Raw genomic sequence first — 25,602 nt, 5'->3', positions numbered from 1 at the left:
TTACTCTTTCACAAACACTTTTTCATAACGTTCTATTTTGTACCCTTTTCACCTAAAACTAAACCAAGTGAACTCTTAAACCAATATTTTTCCCTAAAACTTAATTTAGTTGCTAAAATGACTTAAAACTTACAAGATGGATTCTAATTTATCAAATAATAAATTAATTTACTTGTTATCAATTATTAATATTATTTGTTGAATTTTAATTAATCAACCAAATTTTATTTATTTGTTAAAGATGAAATTGGGGTCTGTTAATTTTTATTTATCTAATTAATTAAATTAGGATTGTTGGTGATTCGTGATGGCTACCTAATCAGTCAAATTAGGATGATAAACGGCTTGACTTTGAACATCAATCTAGCAAATCAGTGCTCCATTATTTCACCTAATTAGATTGATAGTGAACCGTGGTTCATGGTGGCTACCTAGTTAATCATTCAAATTAGTACAATTACTAGTATTAATATTCTTCTTCTTCTTCTTCTTCTTCTAATAATAATAATAATAATAATAATAATAATAACAATAATAATATTAACAATAATAATATTAATAATGATATTATTATTATTATTATTATTATTGATATTAATATCAATAACTATAATAATAATAATAATAATAATAATAATTATTATTATATTTAGTATTAATAATAATATTAATAATATTAATAATATTTCAATTCAATTCAACTCCAATCAGCTTAGTCCAGTTCAGCTCTATTCAGTTAAGTTCAGCTCAGCTCCATTCAGTTCAGTTCAGTTTAGCTAAGCTCCATTCGATTCGATTCGATTCACTCAGCTCCATTCGATTCATTCACTCATTTCGATTCATTCACTCCATTCGATTCGGCTCGTTGATTCGGCTCTAAAAGCCTAAAAAAAAAACAGGGCCTTATTTCATTAATGGGCTAATCCTAATAATAAGGGTTTTTTGTTAGAAGGTACGTAACATTTAGGGTAGTTTATATTATGGTATCTAATATTTTTTTTTTTTTTTTGCCCAAAGGTACCTAGTATTTACTCCCTCCGATCCACGCCAAAGGTAACACTTACCTAAAACGGATGATCCACACCAAAGGTAACATACCTTATTTGGCCCACAACATTACTAAGTTGTCCTTATACTCATTTCATATTTACACAAAATGTCATTACATACCCCACATACCATCACACACAATTAAACCCTCAATTACATGACCCACCTATTTTTCCCTGTTTACCGTTAATTTTTCCAACTTTTCTTAAATACTTCATTTTTCCCTATGTTACCTTTGGTGTGAATCGGAATGTGCTGTGTCGTACCAATTGCATATTTCCGTTAAAAAAAGTCAACAATCGTTAGTTTACTAACGGATGTTCTTTACATCATCCCTTCTAAACCCATATTTTTCCCTCCATTTTTTCCCTTTATATATGTTGGGTAACACCCAATTGTCCAACACAAGTTTGTTCAATGTTACAAGATGTTACATGTACATTACAAAGTTACAATGTACATGGTGGAGTTCAATGAATTATATTTGATTCATTGTATTAGCTATGGACCAGGGGGACTAATGTCTTTATGAATATGTTAGTACATGGAATTTGTTTCATAGGCTTTCCTATATAAAGGATGGTTTTCATTTGGAAAACAACACAATAATATTTCACAAAATGTAATCAAACAAAGTGACTAAAAAGTCAGGGTTTGAGGGTGAGGTGGAGTACGACGGATGTTTTTATACAATAATTTAGGAGGTTAATCTAGGGATGATATTAGTGGCATTGACTAATATTACTGGAGGGCTAGAGGTTGTTATCTTATATTATTGTGGGTTTCGAATTGGTATATTAATTCGAGACGGTTACGTTGTACTGGTACTATATTATTATAGTGGATTCTAGTCTATTTGGCTAGTGGGTTTACTTCCTGTTTGGAAGGTTTTGCCCTGGGTTTGACTCTAAAATACCGTCTCATCTTAATATTGCTTACATTTTTTTTTTTGACAGCTGTAAAGAAAGAGTTTTACATTATAGTGGTACGGTTCACGAAACCATACCTAAAGACTACAACATAAAACACTAGAGTACTACCACTAACATAAACTAGAACAAGGTAACAGTTGCATCGGTTAACAACATCTTGTTGAAGGCGAACGACGAAAGTATGAACACGCCCATCCAAATTACTATCTACCACCTTCTCAAAAGGAAGAACAACGCTGGCCAAAGGAAAACACCCATACTTGCTTGTCTTGATTGATGGAGCTTCGGAGAAATACCTGCAACAAGACCCAAGAGAAGGTCTTGGAGATTCATCTCCTTGGCTGTGAAAATCTTCCTCAGAGACCCAACGCGCCTTCACAAACTCAATTTTACTCGTCCTAAACAAAACAGACTCGGAGAAATACCTGCAACAAGACCCAAGAGAGCGTCTCGGAGATTCATCTCCTTGGCTGTGATACACCTTAGCTGAAAACCAACGAGGCCCTTGACCCAACGACATCGAACAAAGTGCACTTACGCCCCAAGGACGTAGAAAAGAAAGACGGAAAGAAGACCACAAAAATCTGTCACCAAAGGAGATCAAACTCCTACACTTTGAAACACAACCCCCGTTGCCCAGAACCTCGTAGCCAAGAAAATCGAGTAAAAAGGTAGATAACTGTGGGGGAAACAACCCCCTTACCAAAACCATCTCAGGAGACCGCGGCAAGCTAGTCTCAAAACAGACCCGATGCAAAGTACCAATCAGCCTAATTACCACGTGGATAAGAGGACATGACACCCCATACCACCCGGAGATTATTATTTGGAAAAGCAAAAAACACGAGAAAGCAGAAATAAACATTCGAAACAGGCGGACCCGCCGCATCCGACCCAACCAAACCACTTCCAGAAATCCGACTTCCACCTACCAACACGCCTCCACAGACCAAAACAGCCGAGACCACACTCCTACCAACGAACGAAAATGACCCCATAAACCAACAACGAACGACACGGCCGACCCAACAAACACCATAACCCGAACCAGACACTGAGACTCCAAATTCCAACCGAACCCCCCAGGACCATCGGCTACTTGCAACAAAACCAAACAAAACTACCCAGACCAACACCAGCAGAAAGGGGAAAAGGGAACGATCGGTGGGGGAAGGGGCGAGGGGAAGGGGAAAACACCACATCGACCCAAGACCACAACCAAAACGAAACGACAACACCTAAACGAGCTAAGCTCAACAAGACACACGACACATACCAGGACGGGGAAAGGGCGAGAGAGGGGGGAAAACCCCAGAATGGCCTGCAAGTCCTTCGATGACAGGACAGGAGAACGGAAGAACAGAACGCCCTCAGAGAACGAACCAAGAACACCACGACAGGCCGCCGGACGATCGAGACGGAGCCAAGATTCGTTACCAGGAAGAGGAGAGAGGAAGCCGCAGATCACAAACATAGGAGTCGTAGACCATCGCTGGAGATAGGTCAAAGGGAGAACCCATCTCCGGCGATAGGGTAGGGGAAGAAGGAAGAGAAGCTTGTGGAAGGGAGAGGCGGCGGCGCAAGAAAAAAATTAGGGTTTTTGGTTTTTTAGAGGAAGGGGAAAGCTAGAGAGAGAGACATTTGAATGTGCTTTTGATGTTATAATATTGCTTACATTTATTTACTTTTACGGTTTAAATGTCAATTGGTTGCTTTCGTTGCGCATGAAAGATTGACGCTAATTTCCCAACAATATATCGTGTTCCCTTTCATCCTCCATTATTTTTCCACTTTCATCCCTTCTATTATCTCTAATTAAACATGTCCACATCAAGCTCGACTAGATACTTATCAATTGTTACTCCCAAATGTTGGTGCGGCATTTCTGCTGCTACGAAAACGTCATGGACCTTCCAAAATCCGGGTCGAAAGTTTATTCGTGGAAGTTTTAAAATCCAAAGACGGAAAAACGAACCTCAAATAAATTAGGGTAATTAAGTCGTAGTATAATTAACACAAAAATAACAATTAGGGAACAATATTATTAACGGTAATGATAAATACAGCCCTTAGGGTTGTCTTTAAGAACTAAATTACTTCCCAAAATGGAATTAAATTAAGAATTTAAGACACAATTACGCGTAAATTGATGTCATTAATGCTTGATTTAAGGTTTTCATTCCTTTTTTGGCACTTTAAATACAGCCCTATTTATCATTTTCCTATTATTAAAGCCAGATCGTCACAATAAGCCGCCAATTCTGATAAAAAAAAAGGATTCTGATAAAAAAAAAAAAGATTTTAGTTTATCGATGAAGACTAATTACTTTAAGAAGAAATAAAAAAGACAAATTAATTGAATACAATAAAAAGAAAGCAAGAGGAAGCAGTAAAAAAAGGTTGGGACTGTCGCCTCCACCACATCGTCTCATTAGTATGATATTGTTCGTTTTAGGCCAAGCCCGCATGGTTTTGTCTTTGGGCTCCTTTCCAAAAAATCTCATACAGATAGAGTGTTAGATATCTTATAAATAAGGCAGAACTCCTCTTCTTTTCCAATGTGAGATTTGGGGGGTGGCCACCCCAACAAGAAGTTGTTTACCTTGGAGGTTTTAGTTTGATTGTCCACATTACAGTAAAGTGTAAGTAAAGTTTGGTACAAGTAAGAACTAAAGAAGAGAAGCAAAGGGGAGAATGTTTTGGTAAATAAACGAGGGATAAAAACGTGTGAAAATTGAAACACAAGCAACTTCTACTGAGCTCCGTTAGTCAACTAACGATGACTTTTTAACGGAAATAGACATTTGGTATCACACGACACATAAATTGTAAATAGTAGGTTTCTTTGAGAAAAAAAAATTAGTTATCTTGGTACAAATTACCTTAAATGTTTGGTATATTCTGATAAAAAAAACCCTAATAATTATGAAAGGTTGATGGTCAAAGATTTAACCTCGCAAGTGCACGTGATCGTTGCACAATAAAGGGTCGAACAACAAGGAGCAAGGAGACTACTAATTATTATGTTCAATTGTTTAACTAAGTCGAATAAAACAAGTTGTTTGATTATCAAAGAGTTAGACTAAAGAACAAAAAATAAATAAATTAAAGTAAATTCTAAAATAAAGAAACAAACAATTAAATACGGTTTACTAGATTGATAAAAGGCCTAGGGCACGATTAGACTACAAACATTCGTAATTACAATGCTAATTTCGTCGATTAGTCGTCTAGGGGTAACCAAGTAAGGGAAAACGCCTCTAATTCGCCTATTAACTCCCTTCCGGAATCATAATAGGACACTAGACACACCGACTCACATCCCTCCCGGTTTCGTGACTCGGTTTCCTCGACTCAATACTTTAATGCAAAAAGAACACGCGCTATTCTCTAAACAATCAAGTATCACTCAAGGACATTAAGCTTGCCATAGATTCCCGGATTTTCCAACCCTTTTCCCAAAGGCGGAGGTCAACCCGATTCCCAAAGGCACCCCCATTAGGCTCTCCCTTCCGGGTTCAACCCAAATAGGCAAAAGAAGCAAGTGGGTGATTAATCTAGGAACTAACCAATTCCCAATGGTGGACAATGGTCATCAATCAACCAAAATCCCAAATTCAACACTAATAATGATAAATCCTTTGAAGAACCTCACTAATTACCCCTCAACAACTAACTTAAATGGAACCAATCATGTTAATTACTTGTGTTAGTGCCTAATCGCACCCTTAGTAAAAGACTACTCACTATTCATGTTGATTAAGACTAAACAATTAATAAAGGTGAGTGCTTTGACAACAAACATGGCAATAATTTGATTTTAACAACTAAGCATGCAATTAATTATGTGAAAAGAGAATATTAACTAATTAAACTAAGATTAAGATGGGTGAATGTAAAAAGGAGCAAACTTTGTCACAACTAACCAAAGATTCCAACTTTCCAAGAGCAATTAATCTCAACAACATGAAAAAGATGAACAAGAGAGAGAAAATTCATATTCTAGCATCAAACAAGAGAAACCCAAACCAAACAACTAACAAAAACCAAGAAAGAGTAAATGTAAATAAATGAACAAAAGAGAAGAGATTATACCAACTAGATGCAAAATAAGTAAGATTGGATTGAATGAGGAAGGAAGAGAAATCTTCAATCTTGTTACAACCCAAATTTCTAGATCTAAACTACTATTAATTAAAAGATTAAGTTTTTAATTAGGGAAAGATTAACAAAGGAATTAGCAAATTTTCAAACTTGGAGAGAATTAATTATTGAGATCTAGGTTTTCGTGCTTAAATACAACTTAAAAGAGAGTATATATAGTGTTCTAATACTTAGGTTTCTAAAAGAGAAGTTTAAGACAAACACGGGTAGCAGCGACAGCCGGCCGGCCGCCGCTCCCTCTGTCGGCGCCAAGACATTTCAATTTTGAAGCTTAAATCTTCCAATTCTTCAATAAACGACCCCTGGCCGGTAGACCGGTTGCCAGCCGGCCGGCTTAGGGGCTTCTTCAGCTTCCTTCGTCTCTTCTTCCTTGCTAGCTTCTCTATATGTCTTGTTACTTGCCTGATTCCCCTTCCTAAGCTCGTTTACCTTCAATTCAAGGTAAGAGACGGTAGTAGTGGGAAAAGAACACAAAATTCAAGAAATAGACTCATGATCTTGTCAAAATGCACTAAAAGTCTAGCGAAAAGAAGAGTAATTGACGGTTTATATTCGTTCATCAAAGGTACATGAATTTCTTTTATGAACGGACTACCCGTCGGAAATGGTATAACACCGCCAACTCCGGCCGGCGATTTAATATCGACATTGTAGCAAGCGGAAGAATTTTGATGCGATCGATTTTTAGGTTGATACCATGTAAGATTGTATAATGACCTAATTATTATTGATGAATCAATTACATTATATAGTAAACCTTTTTAGAAGATACTCCAAGAATATTCCTAAAATATTGTTTAGCATATTATGAATTTATTATATGCATAATATACACTTATCTAATACAGTGTAATTATCCTAATCAATATCAATACTATATATTAAATCCAGAAACCAAGGGACTTCAATGTAATTAAAGAAAGTTATACAAATTAATTATACTATATAGTTTCAATAGCACCGTGTGATGGACCCGATTAAGGGATCTCAATGCAAATATTATATAGTTTGGGTTAAAATTAAATTATATAGGAGCTTGGTAAGTTTCCTAAATATTTGTAAGAGACTGAAACATGGTCAATTTCCTTAAAATAAAATAATTAATTAAGATGGTCAATTTCCTTAAAATAAAGTAATTAATTAATATGGTCAATTTCAAGGAGATTAAAAGAAAAAAGTGCTTGGTAATTTTCCTAAATATTTATAGAAGACTAAAAGATGGTCAATTTCCTTAAAATAAAATAATTAATTAGTATAAACATGCACACTTATGGTATTAATTATTATCATCATAAAATTATATATTAAATTTAAAATCTATGCAATTTTATTAAACTTTATAGTTTATTAGATGTATAGAGATGTTAATTATTTAACACACAAAAATATAATAAGTAGGTTATAAATAATTCAAGATAGATTCCATAATATATAATATTGCATAATTCTTTCGATTTGATTTAATGCATATATGTAATATATTTATAATCCTCTTAAAATTGCATGTCTAAATAGTAAAAGTAATTTCGTTAGTAAAGAAAAGAATTGTAGTAACATTGGATATAGTTATATGATAGTAATCACTCATTTGAATAGTAAAAGTAACAATATTATCAGCGAGATTAGTGAAAGTGGTAGAAACAACAACGGGAGTAGTGAAATAATCAATATTAATGCGGCAATAGTGAAAGTAACAATAATTACGGTGGGAGTAGTGAAATTGTCAATATTAATGCGGCAGTAGTGACAGTAACAATAATTACGGCGTGAGTAGTGAAAGTAACAATGATTACGGGCAAGTAGTGAAATGTTATTACTATTGTTTCATTAATAAGAGTAAAATATTAATAGCGGGAGTAGTGAATTTGTCTCAAAATTTATTTCATCGTAATTTTAGGATATGTTATAGAAAAATATATTAATGATAAATTTATGGATTATGCAACTTTTAATTTTATTTAATGAAAAAAAAAATTAATGGTAAGTAGAGGTAGCCCGGGCGAAGCCGGGCACCAATACTAGTTATATAAATAACCCGGAAACCAAGGGATTTCAATGTAATTAAACAAATTTATACAAATTAATTATACTAAAGTTTTAATCGATAGCACTGTGTGATAGACCTGGCCAAGAGACTTCAATGTAAATATTATATAGTTTTGGTTGAGGTATAAATTTAGTGAACACCAGAATATGGTGATTTTCCTTAAAATAAACATGCATCACTTATGGTATTAATTAGTATAAAGATGTTAATTATTTAACATACACAAATATAATATAAGTATGTTATACTTATATTATACACAAATATAATATAAGTATTTTTGAAACTATTAAAAGGTAAATAAATCAAGCTAGATTTCCAAAAAAATATATAATATTCCATAATTATTTCGATTTGATTTAATGTATATATGTAGAATATTTATATAAATATATAAGTCTCTTAAAATTGCATGCCTAAATAGTAAAAGTGATTCTGTTATTAGTGAAAAGAATTTTAGTAACATTGGATATAGTAATATGATAGTAATCACTCATTTAAATAGTCACAGTAACAATAATAGCAGCGAGCGGGTGTAGTGAAAGGTAGGTTACATGGTTCGCAGTTCAATTCGCTTCGAATTTGAGTTCGTAATTCATTATTCGCTATGCCTAGTAATTAAACTGGCTTCGAGGTGTAATTAAATTGTCTATAATTTAAGTCGTGAAACTAATTTTCTTAACACAAGTTAAGCTTTTTATAAAAAAAATTAAATACATCCAAAGAACTACAATATTGAAACACAAAATCTCATTGAAGATGGACACTATTCGTCACAAGCTGAAGACGGATAGTGCCTCTCTCACAATATGCAAGTGGCACTATCCATGGGGTGCTCCATTTGCCTCCCACTTACCTTCCCACTTGCCTTATTGTGAGAGGGGCACTATCCGTCTTTACCTTGTGACGGATTGTGCCCGTCACAAGCAAGGCCAACTGATATTGAAAATAGGAAGAGTCTCTGATTTGCTGTCTTTGGAAGTTGTGTAAAATAAAGTAACAATGTCATAATAAAGGTAAGTGTTGAAAAAACCCTACCTTCCCATTTTACCATCTGCTTTTTTACAACCACCCAATAAAATAATAAGAGCCTTTTCTCCCTTTCGTCTCCACTTCACCTTCAGCCACCAACCCACCATACTAGCTCCTTCTCCGGCGAGCCTCTCTGAGTTCGTGCTTCATACCGGCTTGGGTCATGAATTCCGGTGACCTAGCTCGTGAACGACCCCAGTTCGGGTACGGCGAACCCGGTTCGGAAAACTGGGGTCCGAACTCCGAACCTGGTATCATAGAGTGAAAGTAATAGAAGTAACAATAAGAGTAGTGAAATTATCAATATTAATGCGGAAGTAGTGAAATTAACAATAATTACGATGGGAGTAGTGAAGGTAACAATAGTAATAACGAATGTAATAAAAGTAACAATAGTACAATACTAATAACAAAAGAAAGTATATATAAACCATTAGCTAATCAATCGATTTAAGTAAAATATTAATAGCGGAAGTAGTGAATTTGTCTCATAATTTATTTCATCCTAATTTAAGTTCAGTGTTACTCTTTCACATACGACTTTTACTCTTTCACATACATTTTTTCATAATATTTCCAAACACTACCATCCCTCAACTAAAAACCCTTAATTTTATCTTTTCTATTTCTCCTAAAACCTAATTAAATTTCACTCAAGTTCTTCAATTATGGATCTTATTGAACATATTATTACTTCGATTTATAAAAAAAAAAACTACCTTAATTTGCTTTATATTGGACAAAATTGCATTGCACAAGTTGATTGCTTTGTTTGACTCAAAATTACAGTGCCGCATTTCTTCATTCCTCAACCATATGAAATACCAATACAATGTCCATATTCCTTGTCAATTTGATATTTCAATCAAATTGTGTTGTCATTTTTTTCGATTAATGAATCTTAACATGCATGAGAGAATAGGGAAGATGGTGGTGTGCGGCCGTGCGGGAATTATTACGTTATCGGGATCGACTGAGGCTGCGTGAAGGGTGGTTTTTTGTTGGAGTCGCGACTGTAATTATCGTCGGTAGGGAAAGCGGGTGGTATCACTGGTGGGTGAGATCCCTAGTGATAGGGGTTGGTGGTGGTCCGGTAGGGAAATGGAGGTGGTGGCAATGGTGGGGAATATGAAGTATAAGAGATAAGGGATGAAAGAAAATTCAAAAATGATAGGGGTAAATGTAACACTCTCATACACCAAGGTGCCTTAACAAGGACCACCCTAGCATATCAACGTGCTACCATCTCGCTTGCTCGAGGTAGAGTATATATCAAATTGACCATCCAAGAACAATTATTATAAAATGCTAAAACTGTTTATAGTATAAATACAACTGCAATTAAACTCGAAACGTTTACAACCAAAACTGTCAAGGAACTAAAGCAAAACTGTTAACGGAAGCTAGATAAACTGGTGACGACTCGGCCCCCATGCAAACTCGCGAGCTATATATCCACAACTATACCTGCTCAATCAACTGCTCACCATCCCCGAATGGATCACCACAGTTTTAAAAACAATACCAGGTGACTCAACTGTATAATCAAGATAAGAAATCACCATGCAACAATACAACCAATTCAATTGCAATATCAATTCCCAATCTCCATTATCAATCAGTATCTGACTACACACTTAAGTGTGTAGTCCTGCCAGATTACCCATCGCAACAGGTAATCCTCATCCCAAGTGGGGGACTGCAGTTATGCAGCCGTTCCCACCTAAGCCCCGCTCATCGCAATGAGCGCACCCAGATCATTAATGTGCACATCGCCCTTGTGATGGGAGCCACAAGAGGCGAACATAGGGTTGGAACCATCTCCCGAACATGGTCCCATCTCAACGATACCAATCTCAATATCAACAACAATATCATCTCAACCAATATCAATCAAATACAACATATTAATCAATCAATAAATCACCTAAATCTCAAATTAATTACACAACCGACTGAGTAGGGAAATCCTACCTTAATCGTGAATCTGAAATCAACAAACAACAGCGGAAGCTAGAACAGATCCTTTACGAACTCGTCACCTAGAAGTAATCACAATAATTCTATATCACAATCATACCAAACAATCCTTTTCCCTAACCTAGCCAATTAGGGAAAACCCTAAAGGACAACATAAACTAATTAACAAAGTGATTAAAGAGGTGATAAGCGTCGTTAGGTTTTGTAAAAATGACTTGTAAACTGATAAAATGTAATTTATAATCTCTAATCACCTTATTCAAAACCGCGGAAATTAATCCTTTCAGACCGGGTACTCGGTCGAGTACCTGGGGTACTCGGCCGAGTACGGTCTATTTGGCCGAGTATCTCACTACTCGGCCTAGTGCTCCTGGACAGTAACCTGACCAGAAGTCATACGACGACTTACTCGGTCGAGTATAACCTACTCGACCGAGTAACTCAGGACCAGAAAACTGTGGTATTACAGTCTTCCCTCTTTAAAACGAACTTCGTCTTCGAAGTTCATACCATACCCAAAACAACATGAAACACCAACTACTCAAAGACACTAACAACACCAACTATGAACAACTATACAACCCAACTATTGCTCACACAAACCAACAACACAGCCATACCGACCTCAATTTATCCCAAAACACACATGCGACCATCTCATACCCCCCTTAAAAGACAACAGTTATGTTCCCATAACCAAACATACCTGATCAAAAAAAGGTGTGGGTAGCGCGCTCTCATAGCCTCCTCCGGTTCCCAAGTGGCTTCTTCCACATTATGATTAGACCATACAACTTAAGCTAGATGGTTTCACCATTCCTTATTTTGCGTACCTTACGATCCAAGATCTCCTTAGAAACCTCTGCATAAGTTAGAGCCTCGTCTAACTCGATATTCTCAACCTCAAGTACATGTGACGGATCACTCACATACTTCTGAAGTTGTAAGAAATGAAACACATTATGGACCCGATCAGGCGATGGTGGTAAGGCTAGCCGATAGGCTACTTCACCTATCTGATCTAAAATCTCATAAGGACCGATGAACTTCTAGCTCAACTTTCCTCTCTTGACAAACCTCATAACTCCCCACAAAGATGACACTTTCAAGAGAACCTTGTCACCCACCGCGAACTCGATGTCCCTGCGATGCAAGTTCGCGTAACTCTTTTGTCGATCTTGGGCTGCTTTCATTTTTTGGCGAATTAAGTCTACTTGCTCAATCATGTCTTGCACCATCTGTGGTCCTAAGGTCACAACCTCAGCACTATCATCACAACAAACAGAACTCCTGCACTTTCTGCCATACAAAGCCTCAAAAGGTGTCATCCCAATGCTAGAGTGATAGTTGTTGTTGTATGAAAACTCTATCAAATCCAGTCTATCCTCCCAACTCCCACCAAATTCCATAGCACAAGTTCACAAAATATCCTCTAGAGTCTTGATAGTTCTTTCAATTTGACCATCTATCGTAGGATGAAATGCTATACTCATCTTTAAGGTAGTTCCCATCAATTCCTGCAACTCTTGCCAAAACCGTGATATAAACCTCGCATATCGATCCGACACTATATCCTTTGGTACCCCGTGTAACCGTACCAGATGATTCATGTACCCCAAAGCTAGCTGAATCTTACTCCAAGTTTCTTTCATTGGAATGAAATGAGCTGACTTTGTTAAATGATCGACGATAACCCAAATCATATTGTTACCCTGCTGAGTCCTTGGTAACCCCACGATGAAATCTATAGAGATCGACTCCCATTTCCATTCCGGCACCTCAAGTGACTGAATATTACCTTGTGGTCTCCGTTGCTCTCCCTTTACCCTCTGACAAGTCAAACATCTAGCCACGAACTCAGCAACATCTTTCTTCATATCGAGCCACCAAAACGTCTTTTTCAAGTCCTTATAGAGCTTGTCACCACCCGGATGTACCGAATAAGGAGTGCAATAAGCCTCCGTCATGATCAAATTCTTCAAGTCAACATCACTAGGTACACACCACCTCCCATCAAAACGAACACTCCCATCTGTGTGGATAGAAAACCTCGAAATTGTACTACTCTCTACCCTTGACTTCCACTCTTGAATCTTGTGATCAAGTTCTTGTTTCCTTTTTATGTCATCATATAGTTCAGGCTCGATAGTCAAATCACTGATGGCATCAGCCTTGCGAATCATATGAATCCCCATATTAGTCATCTCATCCTTTAGTTTCATCAAGGACATAGCCGTTCATAATGAATGCTCACTCTTCCAACTCAAAGTATATGCCACCACATTAGCCTTCCCCTCATGATAAATGATTTCCATATTGTAGTCCCCAATCAGCTCCATCCACTATCTCTGACGCATGTTCAACTTTTTCTGAGTGTAGATGTACATCAAACTCTTATGATTTGAAACCACCTTAAAGGTCGCCCCATAGAGATAGTGCCTCCAAATCATTAGAGCAAATACCGCTACACCCAGTTCCAAATCATGAGTAGGATAGTTCTCCTCATACGGCTTCAGCTGCCTCGAAGCATAGGAGATAACCTTCCCATTCTTCATCAAAACACAATCCAACCCATTCTTTGAAGTATCGGCATATATACCTCAAAGTTCTCACTTCCCTCAGGTAGAGCTAGAACGGGAGTTGTAGTTAAACGCTCCTTTAATGTTTGGAACGCCGTCTCACAACTCTCATTCCAACGAAATCTGGTCTATTTCCTCATCAAAGCTGTCATAGGTCTCACGATCTTAGAGAAATCCTTTACAAACCTTCTGTAGTGGCCAGCTAAACCCAAGAAACTCCGGATCTCAGCCCATTTTTCGATGATTCTCAGTTAGACACTACCTCAATCTTGCTAGGATCCACCAACACACCATCTTTCGAGATCACATGGCCTAGAAAAGGCACCCCCTCTAACCAGAACTCACACTTAGATAACTTATCATACAATTGATTATCTCGCAAATTCTGCAGTACTAACCTAAGATGCTCCTCGTGCTCTTCCTTAGTCTTAGAGTAGACCAAGATGTCATAAATTAAAACTACCACAAACCTATCGAAGAACGGACTGAAGATCCGATTCATAAGATCCACGAATACTCCTGGTGCGTTAGTCAACCCAAAAGGCATCACCACATACTCATAGTGACCATACCGTGATCGAAAGGCTGTCTTAGGAATATCCTCATCTGCTATCCTCAACTTGTGATAACCCTTGCATAGACATCTTTCAGATCAGTGATTACCCCAGCTGATACCTTTCCCTGATCTTCACTGTTAACCCCCTCTCAAAACTAAGAGCCAAGATCCGCTGACTCAGTTGCATGTCCTCCGCATATCGTGACAACTCGATAAACCTGTGGTAGTACTCTATGACAGACATGTCATCAGCCATAGAAAAGGAATCAAACTCAGCCCTCAACTTATGGCGAGTGTGCTCCGGGACGAAGTGATCCCTCATAGCCCACTTGAACCCTGCCCATGGGATTGCATGTTGACCCAGATTCCCGTAGTATACACGAGCTCCTTCCCTTTCGTTGTGCCACCAAACCCCAGCCTCATCCCTTAGGTAGAACGCAGCTTGTTCTACCATCATCTCCGGTGGACACTGAACTACCTCTAAAACACTCTCCATCTCTCGGTGCCAGTTATCAAGCAGCTTAGGCTCACCGGTGCCCTCAAAAGAAGTAGGATTGAAGCGAGAAATGCTGGTGCTCAGGCAGGATGCATCCATGGATTTTCCTTCCCCTTTCCCACGTTCTTGAACGCTTCCATGAGCAACTCTTCCTGCTCAATCATTCTAGCAACCCCCTCAAGATTCATCTCAGATGCCTGAAGGTACGCGGCTGATCTCTTTGGCGGCATTTTGAGCTGATATAACCAAGATAAACGTAAGCATATAACCTACGGCTCAAAATAAATAACACGTCCGCCAAAGAGGTACTCGATCGAGTACTAACACTACTCGGTCGAGTATCTCACTCTAGTAGCTGACCTTAGATAACATAAAGCATACTCTGTCTAGTACTCTTTGTACTCGACCGAGTACCCCCACTCGGTCGAGTGCCTCACTTACTCGGCCGAGTGGTCATAACCAGTAGCTACTGTCCAAAACTCACATACCCACACTCGGTCGAGTGCCTGGCTACTCGGCCGAGTATCTCCTACTCGATCGAGCTGCTCGGCCGAATCATGCCAGAAAACGCTATAACCCACCACTAAACATTATGTATACATATCACTTTTCCTATTCATGTTACTAACATACAAAAGCCAGTTAATAACATCCATCATGCTCATATCATTCATAGTACTCTATGTCATCCAATCACATAACTTCCAATCCATCCAACATTCTCACAAGAAACATATATAACACATGAAACGACTTCCCAAAACGCCCCGTAGTGACCGGCTCAAAGTTGTAAGGGCCAAACTTCAGCTTTAAGGCGTCTCCCAAGCCTTTGCGGTAGCTCCAAACAACTCCTACACGGGTTCATTTTAGTTAGACACCCTATGTTCATTTGTCCATTGGTTTTAGGTTCCAAAATCGTCGCTCTGATACCACTTTGTAACACCCCCATACACCAAGGTGCCTTAACAAGGACCACCCTAGCATATCAATGTGCTACCATCTCGGTTGCCCGAGGTAGGGTATATATCAAATTGACCATCCAAGAACAATTATTATAAAATGCCAAAGCTGTTTAAAGTATAAATACAACTGCAATTAAACTCGAAACGTTTACAACCAAAACTGTCAAGGAACTAAAGCGAAACTGTCAACGGAAGCTAGATAAACTGGTGACGACTCGACCCTCATGCAAACCCGCGAGCTATCCACGGCTATACATGCTCAATCAACTGTTCACCATTCACGAATGGATCACCACAGTTTTGAAAACAATAACGGGGTCAGTCAACTGTATAATCAAGATAAGAAATCATCATGCAACAATACAACCAATTCAATTGCAATATCAATTCCCAATCTCCATTATCAATCAATATCTGACTACACACTTAAGTGTGTAGTCCTGCCAGATTACCCATCGCAACAGGTAATCCTCACCGCCAGTAGGGGACCGCAGCCTTTCCCACCTAAGCCTCGCTCATCGCAACGAGCGCACCCAGATCCTTAATGTGCACATCCCCCTTGTGACGAAAGCCACAAGAGGCGAACATGGGGTTGGAACCATCTCCCGAACATGGTCTCATCTCAACGATACCAATCTCAATATCAACAACAATATCATCTCAACCAATATCAATCCAATACAACATATTAATCAATCAATCAATCAATCACATAAATCTCAAATTAATTACACAACCGACTGAGTAGGGAAACCTTACCTTAATCGTGAATCTGAAATCAACAAACAACAGCGGAAATTAGAACAGTTCCTCTACGAACTCGTCACCTAGCAATAATCACAACAATTCTATATCACAATCATACCAAACAACCCTTTTCCTCAACCTAACCAATTAGGGCAAACATTAAAGGACAACATAAACTAATTAACTAGGTACCAGAGACTTACCAACGAAACCGATACGGAAAAGACGGAAGTGTAGACTCACGATCGATCAATTAGCCTTGGAAGTGATTATGGTGATTAGAGAGGTGATAAGCGTCGTTAGGTTTTGTAAAAATGACTTGTAAACTGATAACACGTAATTATAATATCTAATCACCTTAATCAAAACCGCGGAAATTAACCCCGTCAGACCGGGTACTCGGTCGAGTACCTGGGGTACTCGGCTGAGTACGACCTACTCGGCCGAGTATCTCACTATTCGGCCGAGTGCTCCTGGACAGTAACCTGACCAGAAGTCACACGACGACTTACTCGGTCGAGTAAGACCTACTCGACCGAGTAACTCAAGACCAGAAAAACGTGGTATTACAATAAAAGTGTAATTTGCGTATGTAAAAGAATAAAATGTGTATGTGAAAGAGCAATACCCATATAGAAAAATATATTAATGATAAATTTATAAGTTATGCAATGTAAAGTAGTTTTATTTAATTGAAAATAAATTTTAGACCTAAATAAAGGTAATTCGGGCAAAGCCGGCTACCAATACTAATACTCACATTCTCTAATACGAGACATAAATAATGATTCTGATAGTTGGACATTTTGTGTCAGGTTTTTACAGAAGCTCGAGAGAAGAATCACTTCTATTATTGTTGGCCCACAATATATAACCTTTTATCAACGTCGGGATGGCAACGTCGGGATACTTGGGGTGGCTGTCTCTCAGATATTTCCGTAGAGAATACCAATGGACCTTTTTTCACAGCAATATTATCCTTGGATACAGCTTGTTGAGACCTAGTAGATACCCGGTCACTACTACGCAATTATGCAAATGATCTTTGGTTCTTATTGCAGTGCTAGGAGAGCCAGGATCCTATTTTTTCGGCACTAAGGCTTGATTGGATTCTACTCCTAGAAAGTCTCTTGTCAAACAGTGTTACGGTCTAATTGTGAGGCGTAACAGGCATTGGCTTTTTAGGATACCTTAAACCTCAAATAAGATCGTTTTACGGTGTATACTATACAACTAGTTTAGCTCCCGTGCAATGTATGCACGGTAGTCGGTATATATAGAGTTTTACTTTTTTTTAGTGTATTATATTTATAATATTTAAATTAACTGATTTTTTTTTTTTACATTTCTCATCGTTATATTTTGATTTGAAAAATCAAAGTCAAAATTGTACTAATCATGAAATGAGTATTTCAATGAAAGTTTTTCCTATTACTGAGAAATTAATGGTGTTATTTTATAAAATTTTACTGATAATATATTTCTAGCCGCAATTTTTATCATAGAAAATCAATGAAATTTTTTTTCGTATGATTCTTTAAACAAAAAAAAAAGAATTCCTTTTTATATCATAAAAAGATTGGAAATAATTTTGTGTAGAATGTAAACTACTAAATGACATAAATATATAAATCTGAAAGATTATGTGTATTATAACCCACCATACTTACAAAATATGCTAAAAATAACTCAATTTATTTTAGGAAATATGTTTAGGCGGGAAAAATTGGAGTTTCGCCTATTCATTTAGTAAATAGGGGATGGTCTGAACAGATTGCATACACCTCATTTACAAGCAACTATTACGGTCTTATACAACATTACCGAATTGTTGGACAAATCTATGTATGAAAATTTTCCATAATGGTGTGTTTGGGAATAAAAATTGCATTCCCAAATTCAGATTTGAATCAAATTGTATCTTTGGCAAACCTATTAGATTTGGATTTGGATTTCATACAAATCCTACCAAATCCAAGTAAGGCTAAAATAAATCCATTTAAAATCCACTCTCTAATCCCCCTTACTTCCAAATCTTTATTTCATATTGCTAAATTGAAAATGAGGCATTTCAATTTAAATTCTTGTTGCCATACACTCTCTAAGTGGATTATTGAATTACTTTATATAGTGCAACGTTCTATAAGTGGATTGTTGAATTACTTTATCAGTGCGTCTTGCTTCAGCCCATTGCTTTTGGTCTGAAATAAGACGGACAACATGTTATCATTTGACAGTAAAATGTTTCTATTTTTCTGATAACATGTTACCATTATTTTTCCCACTATTTTCAGGATAAAAAGTGATACCTCCAGTGATAACATTTTGTAGATTCACTCCTTACATTTTATTAAAAAATGGCAACATTTTGTCGGTCTTATTTCAGACGGAAAAAGTGCCCGTCTGAAATCAGATTTTGCGTTACTTTATATAGTGCAATGTTCTATAAGTAGATTGTTGATGTGCCCCAAGGACACACAATAATACTTTCCTAAGCACATGATAAGAACACAAATTATATTACCTATGCTTTATTTTAGGAGATTATATTAAATTACCTCTAATATCTTATCTTTCTCTCTCCTCCCTTACTAGTTTGAAAGCCCGTACTTCGTACGGGTTAATGACTTTGATTATTTTAAAACCAAGCGATAAAACATTATCGATAAGGTGTTACGACTATTATAATGACAGGTGTGAAATTAAAGCGCCAACTCGTGCCAGATTCAACAAATCAATATATATTTTGTTTGAACCATATATCTACCCTTCAAATAATAATGATTTATCTACACATTGTCATGCTAGTTGCTAGTCGATAATTAACTTTATTATAATTATAATAAAAAAACATTATAAGGGTTTAATCTTTACATCTTATGTCTAATCATTTGTTTACGCTTTACATATGATTAAATTATCTCTTTTAAAGAAAAATAAAAGATAAAAATGTGTGATGAATATGGTAGACTACATTTCGTTGATACTTAATATTGAATTTGTTTAGTGATAATTTGAAATCAAGTCATCATATAAATTACATATACGGAGCATTGTTTTATTGGTACGGATATTTTTATTTTCAAATCAAATATTTAATTATCTATATCATTATAATAAGTAAGATATTCCATTAAAATTGACCATTTTATCGTTCTTTCTCTCACCTAAAAAAATGTTAAAACTTGAAAAATGAATATTTAACGTAACGTTACATTTAAAGTCTCTTATGTAATAAGCATACTATTGATGCATGTTCGTTATTAAAAAATTCGATTTGAAAAATAAAAAATAAATAACTTATTGTTAAACTACCAAATTTGAGTAAAAAATGAGATGATATAACTATATGTAATTATATATTTGCGAAACTATCAAATTTAAAAGCATAATTTTTATAAACTTATAACTATTTATCGTTTTTATAGAAAAAAATTAAATTAAATTTATATTATGTTTCATTTTAGTAATCGTTTTAAGATGTTGCTGATAAATTAATAAAGTGTTGCTCTTATAAGTTATATGCAATTATTGATCTTTAAAAATATATAATAAGTATTTTCCACCAATATAATTGTTTAAATTACATAATTTTAACACGGCTTTTAATATGAAATGGAGGGAGCAATAAAATGTATAAATAAATGTAAAATGTTTTTTTTTTTCTGTTGTGATTTCGATTAATGGTTAAAAATTACGATGTATTTTAGTTTCGTTTCACTCAAATGTGAAACACAATAATTACCTATATTTGAAAATATTTAATTACCTGATTTTATTAGAACTTATAAATTTTCTATTTTAGTAGAAACTATCATTATTTTTGACATGTTAATAACCAATCATCGGTATATTTGACCCCATTTTATTTTGGGACGTACTTTTTCACATACGGATTTTACTCTTTCACATACGACTTTTACAATATTATCCTTGTCATTTTTTCATTCCCTTACCCAATTAATTTTTTTCCTCCTTCCCCCATCCCCCATCACTACCTCCGTTCACCACCTCCGACCAGTCGCCGGCATACCTCGCTCCGACCGACCTCACTCTAGCCGACCTCCCCCTGCCCCGCACTTCCCCTCCCTCTACATCACGCTTCCCCCCTCACTCCCTACTCCGACCAACACCGACCACTACCCTGCCGCCCATCCGACGACCCATACCTGACCCTCCCTTCTCCAGATCTGCCTACCCCTCGTCCTTAACAACATCACCATTAATGGAGCCTCCATTCTAAATATTCGCACAACAAACACGTACAAACACACTTGGAAACTCATAATTCATCACCAACACCGCTAATTAAAAATCAATTTGGATTGAATTAGAACACTAATTGAACATAAATAACAAATCAACTTGTGTGTAATTTAATTAACAAAGTCTAACATTCGATTGGTATTTGCGGATAAAAATTGATTAGATTTTGAGAAGAAATGAAGAGAGGGAATGAATTTTCCTTTTTTAGATAAAGGGTAGTTTATGAAAATTTTACGGTAAAATGTATGTGAAAGAGTAAACTCGTATGTGAAAGAGTAATTCCGTTAATTTTAAGTTGTGATTTGTCTTAAATAAAGTTACTACACTATCGATTGTCTTAAAGTAAACATATTATAATATCGTTTGTTAAAATCATTAATATGTAATCGTCTTTACAAATATTTACGTGATTAACATTTGTATGTTATTGTTGGAACTGAGGCGTACCGTTACTAACCTTTTATTGATTATGGATGAGGAACAAATAAATTTTATTATTATGGATATAATAATTAATATAAACTCTTATAAGTCTCTAAAACAATATTTAAGAGACTCGAAATATTCTGGTTTCATACCTAAGTTCCAAGGATGACTCATATGATCACCCACCTTATGTTAATCTTTTGATGTGGGACAATTATACTATTTATACGTAGTATATATTCACGAAACCTACATTAATTTTCAATGTGGGACAAATAACATACACTAAAAAGTAAACCATCTTTTTCGCATCTATTTCGGCATCCAACCCGATTTAATAATAAGCAAATAATATACTATCTATTAATATTTGTACGTTTTTTTTCTAGATTTTTTTAATCATAATTAACAATATATGCAAATGATGTGAAATTTATACTCTAATGATATCATTTTTTTTACCATGAATCTAATTATATAATTTTCATATTTTTTTTTTTTGCAATATTTTTGTCAAATGAAATTGTAAAAGTTTTTATATCAAAATTATAAAAATCACTTGAATGTAATATACGAAATATATATTATAATAATTAAAAGATTTTTCACTTTGTTTTTAATATTATACAGTGGAGATAATTATACAAACTCTTAAGATTTATCTAACACAATATTTAAGAGACTTAAAAGACTTTTGCTTGATTCCTAAGTTTCAAAGATGTCCTCTATTTATAATCCTAGGATCACCCCCTTATGCTAATTTTTCGATGTGGGACAATTCTATTATTTAATAATGTAAGACATATAACATAATAAGAAGTACACCATCTTTAATATGTGCAAATAATATGAAATCTATACTCTAATGATAACATTTTTAACCACGAAACTAATTATACTATTTTTATTATTTTTTTAACGATACTTTCTTTGTCAAATGAAATGTAAAAGTTTTATATAAAACTTAGAAACATCACATGAATATAATTTAGGAAATATATATTATAATAATTAAAATATTTTTACTTTATTTTTTATATTAAAAATTATTATTTATGATACTTTCCTAAATTGATTTTTGATGATGTAGACAGCTTAGAATTGCTCGAAAAAAGCCTCTTTTATAAATACATGTAGATTCTTTCCTAATAAAACTCTACACTAACAATATATTTCTTCACCAAACGTTACAGTATCAAAAAATAAGCCTCACCCATACTCCATTCAATGTTAATGTTTTTTGATGATGTTGTACATTTTTTGAAATGTTGTACAATAAAACTCTAAACACTACATTAACATTGAATGGAGTATGGGTGAGGCTTATTTTTTGATACTTTCCATTGAAAAAGGACTAACATTGGTTTTTATTGTACAACATTTCAAAAAAAAAATTTAGTGAAGAAGAGGCGTATAAATTTTACGAAAATTTCATTGTACGAAAAGAACAATAACATTAATGAATATACGGTACGTGAGGAAGACAATTTGGTTTTTATTGTACAATATTTCAAGGACTTGTGTACCTAAAAATATGTTGTCACATGGAGCGGGGATATTATTACTTGTAGCTGCAAACTTTTTAACTTTTGGGGTATTCTATGCCGGCACGTGTTATCTCTAGTTATAAATAGGGATTGCTTTGAGATTCCAGTAAGATACTTACCCTTGCGCTAGTGCCAAGAAGAATTTCATGCTGAAGTTGGTGTTTCTATGCTTAATACAAGTGTTTCAAACATTGAAAGAACGAGCAACGGTATTGTTAATCTTGCTGATGATGATTTTATTGGTAATCCCCCGGTTTCTAAAACTAAAGGTCGTCCCAAGTTTAGACGAGAGATAGGGGAAAGGAAGCTGCACGAAAGCAAGTTAGAAGTTGTGCTTTGTGTAAAAAGTCCGGCCACAATATCACAACTTGTCCGGATAAGGAAAATTTCCACACAAATGTCATCCCAGGAACTACGGCTAAGAAGAGGGAAAAAAATGTCCAAACGCAGGAAGTTTGAAATCCCATTTTTTTTGTATTAAAGACTAGTCGTAATTTAGATTTTGTGTTGTTAGTATTAATTTCAATGTTTTGTAAGACATTACGACATTTTTTTTTTGCTGAACTTTTGTATTGCTATTTTTTATATGCATTTTTCTAAACCCGTTATTAATATTACTAGTACCAAACTACCCGTTAGATCAATGTAATTAGTGCTGAAGAATTTATGGATTCAAGTACCTAAGAGGGGGAGGGGGTGAATTAGGTACTATTTAAAAATTTTCAACTTAAACTTTATTGAATTAAAGTAAGTTGTTTGATGATGTGAGAGATAAGAGAATACATCGATTAATATTGAGAGATTAAACGAGTATTAAAAATGTAAACTTGCTAAAGTCTGAAGATAACAATGGTTCTGACTGTTGCTATTCGTCTTAGCGTATAAGGTACAGGCTACAGACCGAATGTGACAGTATATAGAACTGTTACTCAAGAGTAAAGCAAATAATAAAAACTTAACAAAGTAAAGCAGCGGAATAAAAGTAAACGGAGATCAAACAAGAGATTTTTGAATTGGTTCGGCAAGAACTCAAGTGCCTACGTCCAATCTACTTTTTATTGATTATTTTAGTGATCTACTCCGACTACTAAAAACCCGTACAATAAAAAGACCAACAACCTACTCCGGTTGCGAAACCAACAACCTACTCCGGTTGCGACACGAGTTCAAGGACTACTCCGTCCTAGAACTCTACACTCTAACTTAGAACGTTTACAAGGATCAAGTTTCCACGGACTGATTCTTAACAAGAATTGATATGGACAACTTACAAGATCAAACGGTTCATAAGTGAGAGAGTGTAATATTTAAAGCAACAGTGGTTATGACTGTAACACTTGAAGACTTTTGAAAGCTTTGCAAAACAATGCAACGGTTTTAAACTTTGAAAACAATTTTGCAAACTTAAATATATTCTCAGAAAAAGTCTTAAGGAAAAATGAGAGGAGACACTCCTTTTATAGAGAGGGTAAGCAAGGTAGGTGAACTAGGGTTTTGAAGGTCAAAGGTCTTCACATGTGATGAAGACTAACTCTTTCCCAAACTTGCACAAAAGAGAGCACTCTTTCAAGAAGCAAAAGAAGAAAAGAAGGTTTGTAATTATCCAAAATAAGCCTTTGGTTTTTCAGAAAACAAAGAGTGGAAAACAAGTCATAACATGACAAGCTTGTACAAAAATGGCATAAAGCAAACTTTGTTTTATAAAAGACCAAGGAAACAAATTGGCACAAAGAAGGAAACAATTTGAATTGATAATTAACTAAACCTTTTTTCTACAAACCCAACTCTTTAAAAAGAAATCTGAAATTCATCATTTAAATCCAAGCCATTTAAAAAGATAAAAAGATTTTCGAAAGATAAAATCGAGTTTCAAGTGTTACAGACCAAGGTAACAGTCCAGACTATTGTTACTTGCGAGAGTAACGGTAGTCTTGACTGTTGTTATTGCATTTAAATACTCAACACCCTAACTTGTACATTCGATGACACATTTTATTCTAATCCTTTGGATGATCAACAATTCAACACATCTTAATCCAAGCTTGAGTAGTTCATTAGGCCTGAAAAGGTAAACTAAGAGAACACACATTAAATGAGCATGTTATCATCAATCAAGGAAACCCAACAAGTTCTCCTAAAAGAAAAATTGTGGACAAGCAAATATGGCGTGCTCATACTCAATAGCTCCTTTATTCAAGATTTCAATTTTGTGCATGGATGTTCTTAAAATTATTCCTAGTGTATCCTAGCAAAAAAAATGAGGTGTGGACAAGTAACAATTTTGTAGCTATCAAAAAAAAAAGTTGTAGTGTACATATTGTTAGTGTAGAGTTTTATTAGGAAAGAATAAGGGAGGAAAGAGAAAGATAATATATTAGAGATAATTTAATATAATTTCCTAAAAAAAAGTATAGATAATATAATTTGTATTCTTATTATGTGCCTAGGAAAGTATTATTGTGTACCCTTGAGGCACACAATAGAAAAACCGTTACTTTGTATAGTGCACTTAACTACAATCACGGCTAGAATTAGGTAATTTACCTTCTGAAGAATACCACGGAAGAATCCTCGATTGCTAATGTGAGTCACTGACTGATAGTAATCGGGAAATTCATAATAGTCTGTACAGAATGCGTCTCGTTCTGTACAGAAAAATTACGACTGTTTAGTTTCTTCGAAGACCCTTCAGTTCAGCACCGACGGAGAGTTAAACATTTATTGACTGACTTGCCGGTTGCTAATTTATCGACTGAGCAGCTGCCGGTCAGTAATTTTATTTACCGACCGTTATAAATAGACTGGAACATTTACATTT

The 25,602-nt window shown here is 35.4% G+C and overlaps 1 protein-coding gene across 1 annotated transcript; it reads right to left on the bottom strand.

Annotated features, from left to right (window-relative positions):
• Window positions 1–14,443: 14,443 nt before the first annotated feature.
• LOC141587752 (uncharacterized) lies at window positions 14,444–14,935 on the bottom strand. The gene has a single exon (XM_074409220.1). It carries the CDS (start codon window positions 14,933–14,935, stop codon window positions 14,444–14,446), a length of 492 nt encoding a protein of 163 aa, XP_074265321.1.
• Window positions 14,936–25,602: the final 10,667 nt, after the last annotated feature.

The sequence above is a fragment of the Silene latifolia genome, chromosome 6 (genome assembly GCF_048544455.1).
Source record: "Silene latifolia isolate original U9 population chromosome 6, ASM4854445v1, whole genome shotgun sequence".
Classification (NCBI taxonomy): Eukaryota; Viridiplantae; Streptophyta; class Magnoliopsida; order Caryophyllales; family Caryophyllaceae; genus Silene; species Silene latifolia.
Note: the sequence above shows the minus strand (reverse complement) of the source record. Positions and strands in the feature narration are given on the sequence as shown.

What these genes read in the sequence shown, in the direction of transcription:
- LOC141587752 (XM_074409220.1), bottom strand. Translation starts at nt 14,935, where the DNA reads ATGGATGCATCCTGCCTGAGCACCAGCATTTCTCGCTTCAATCCTACT.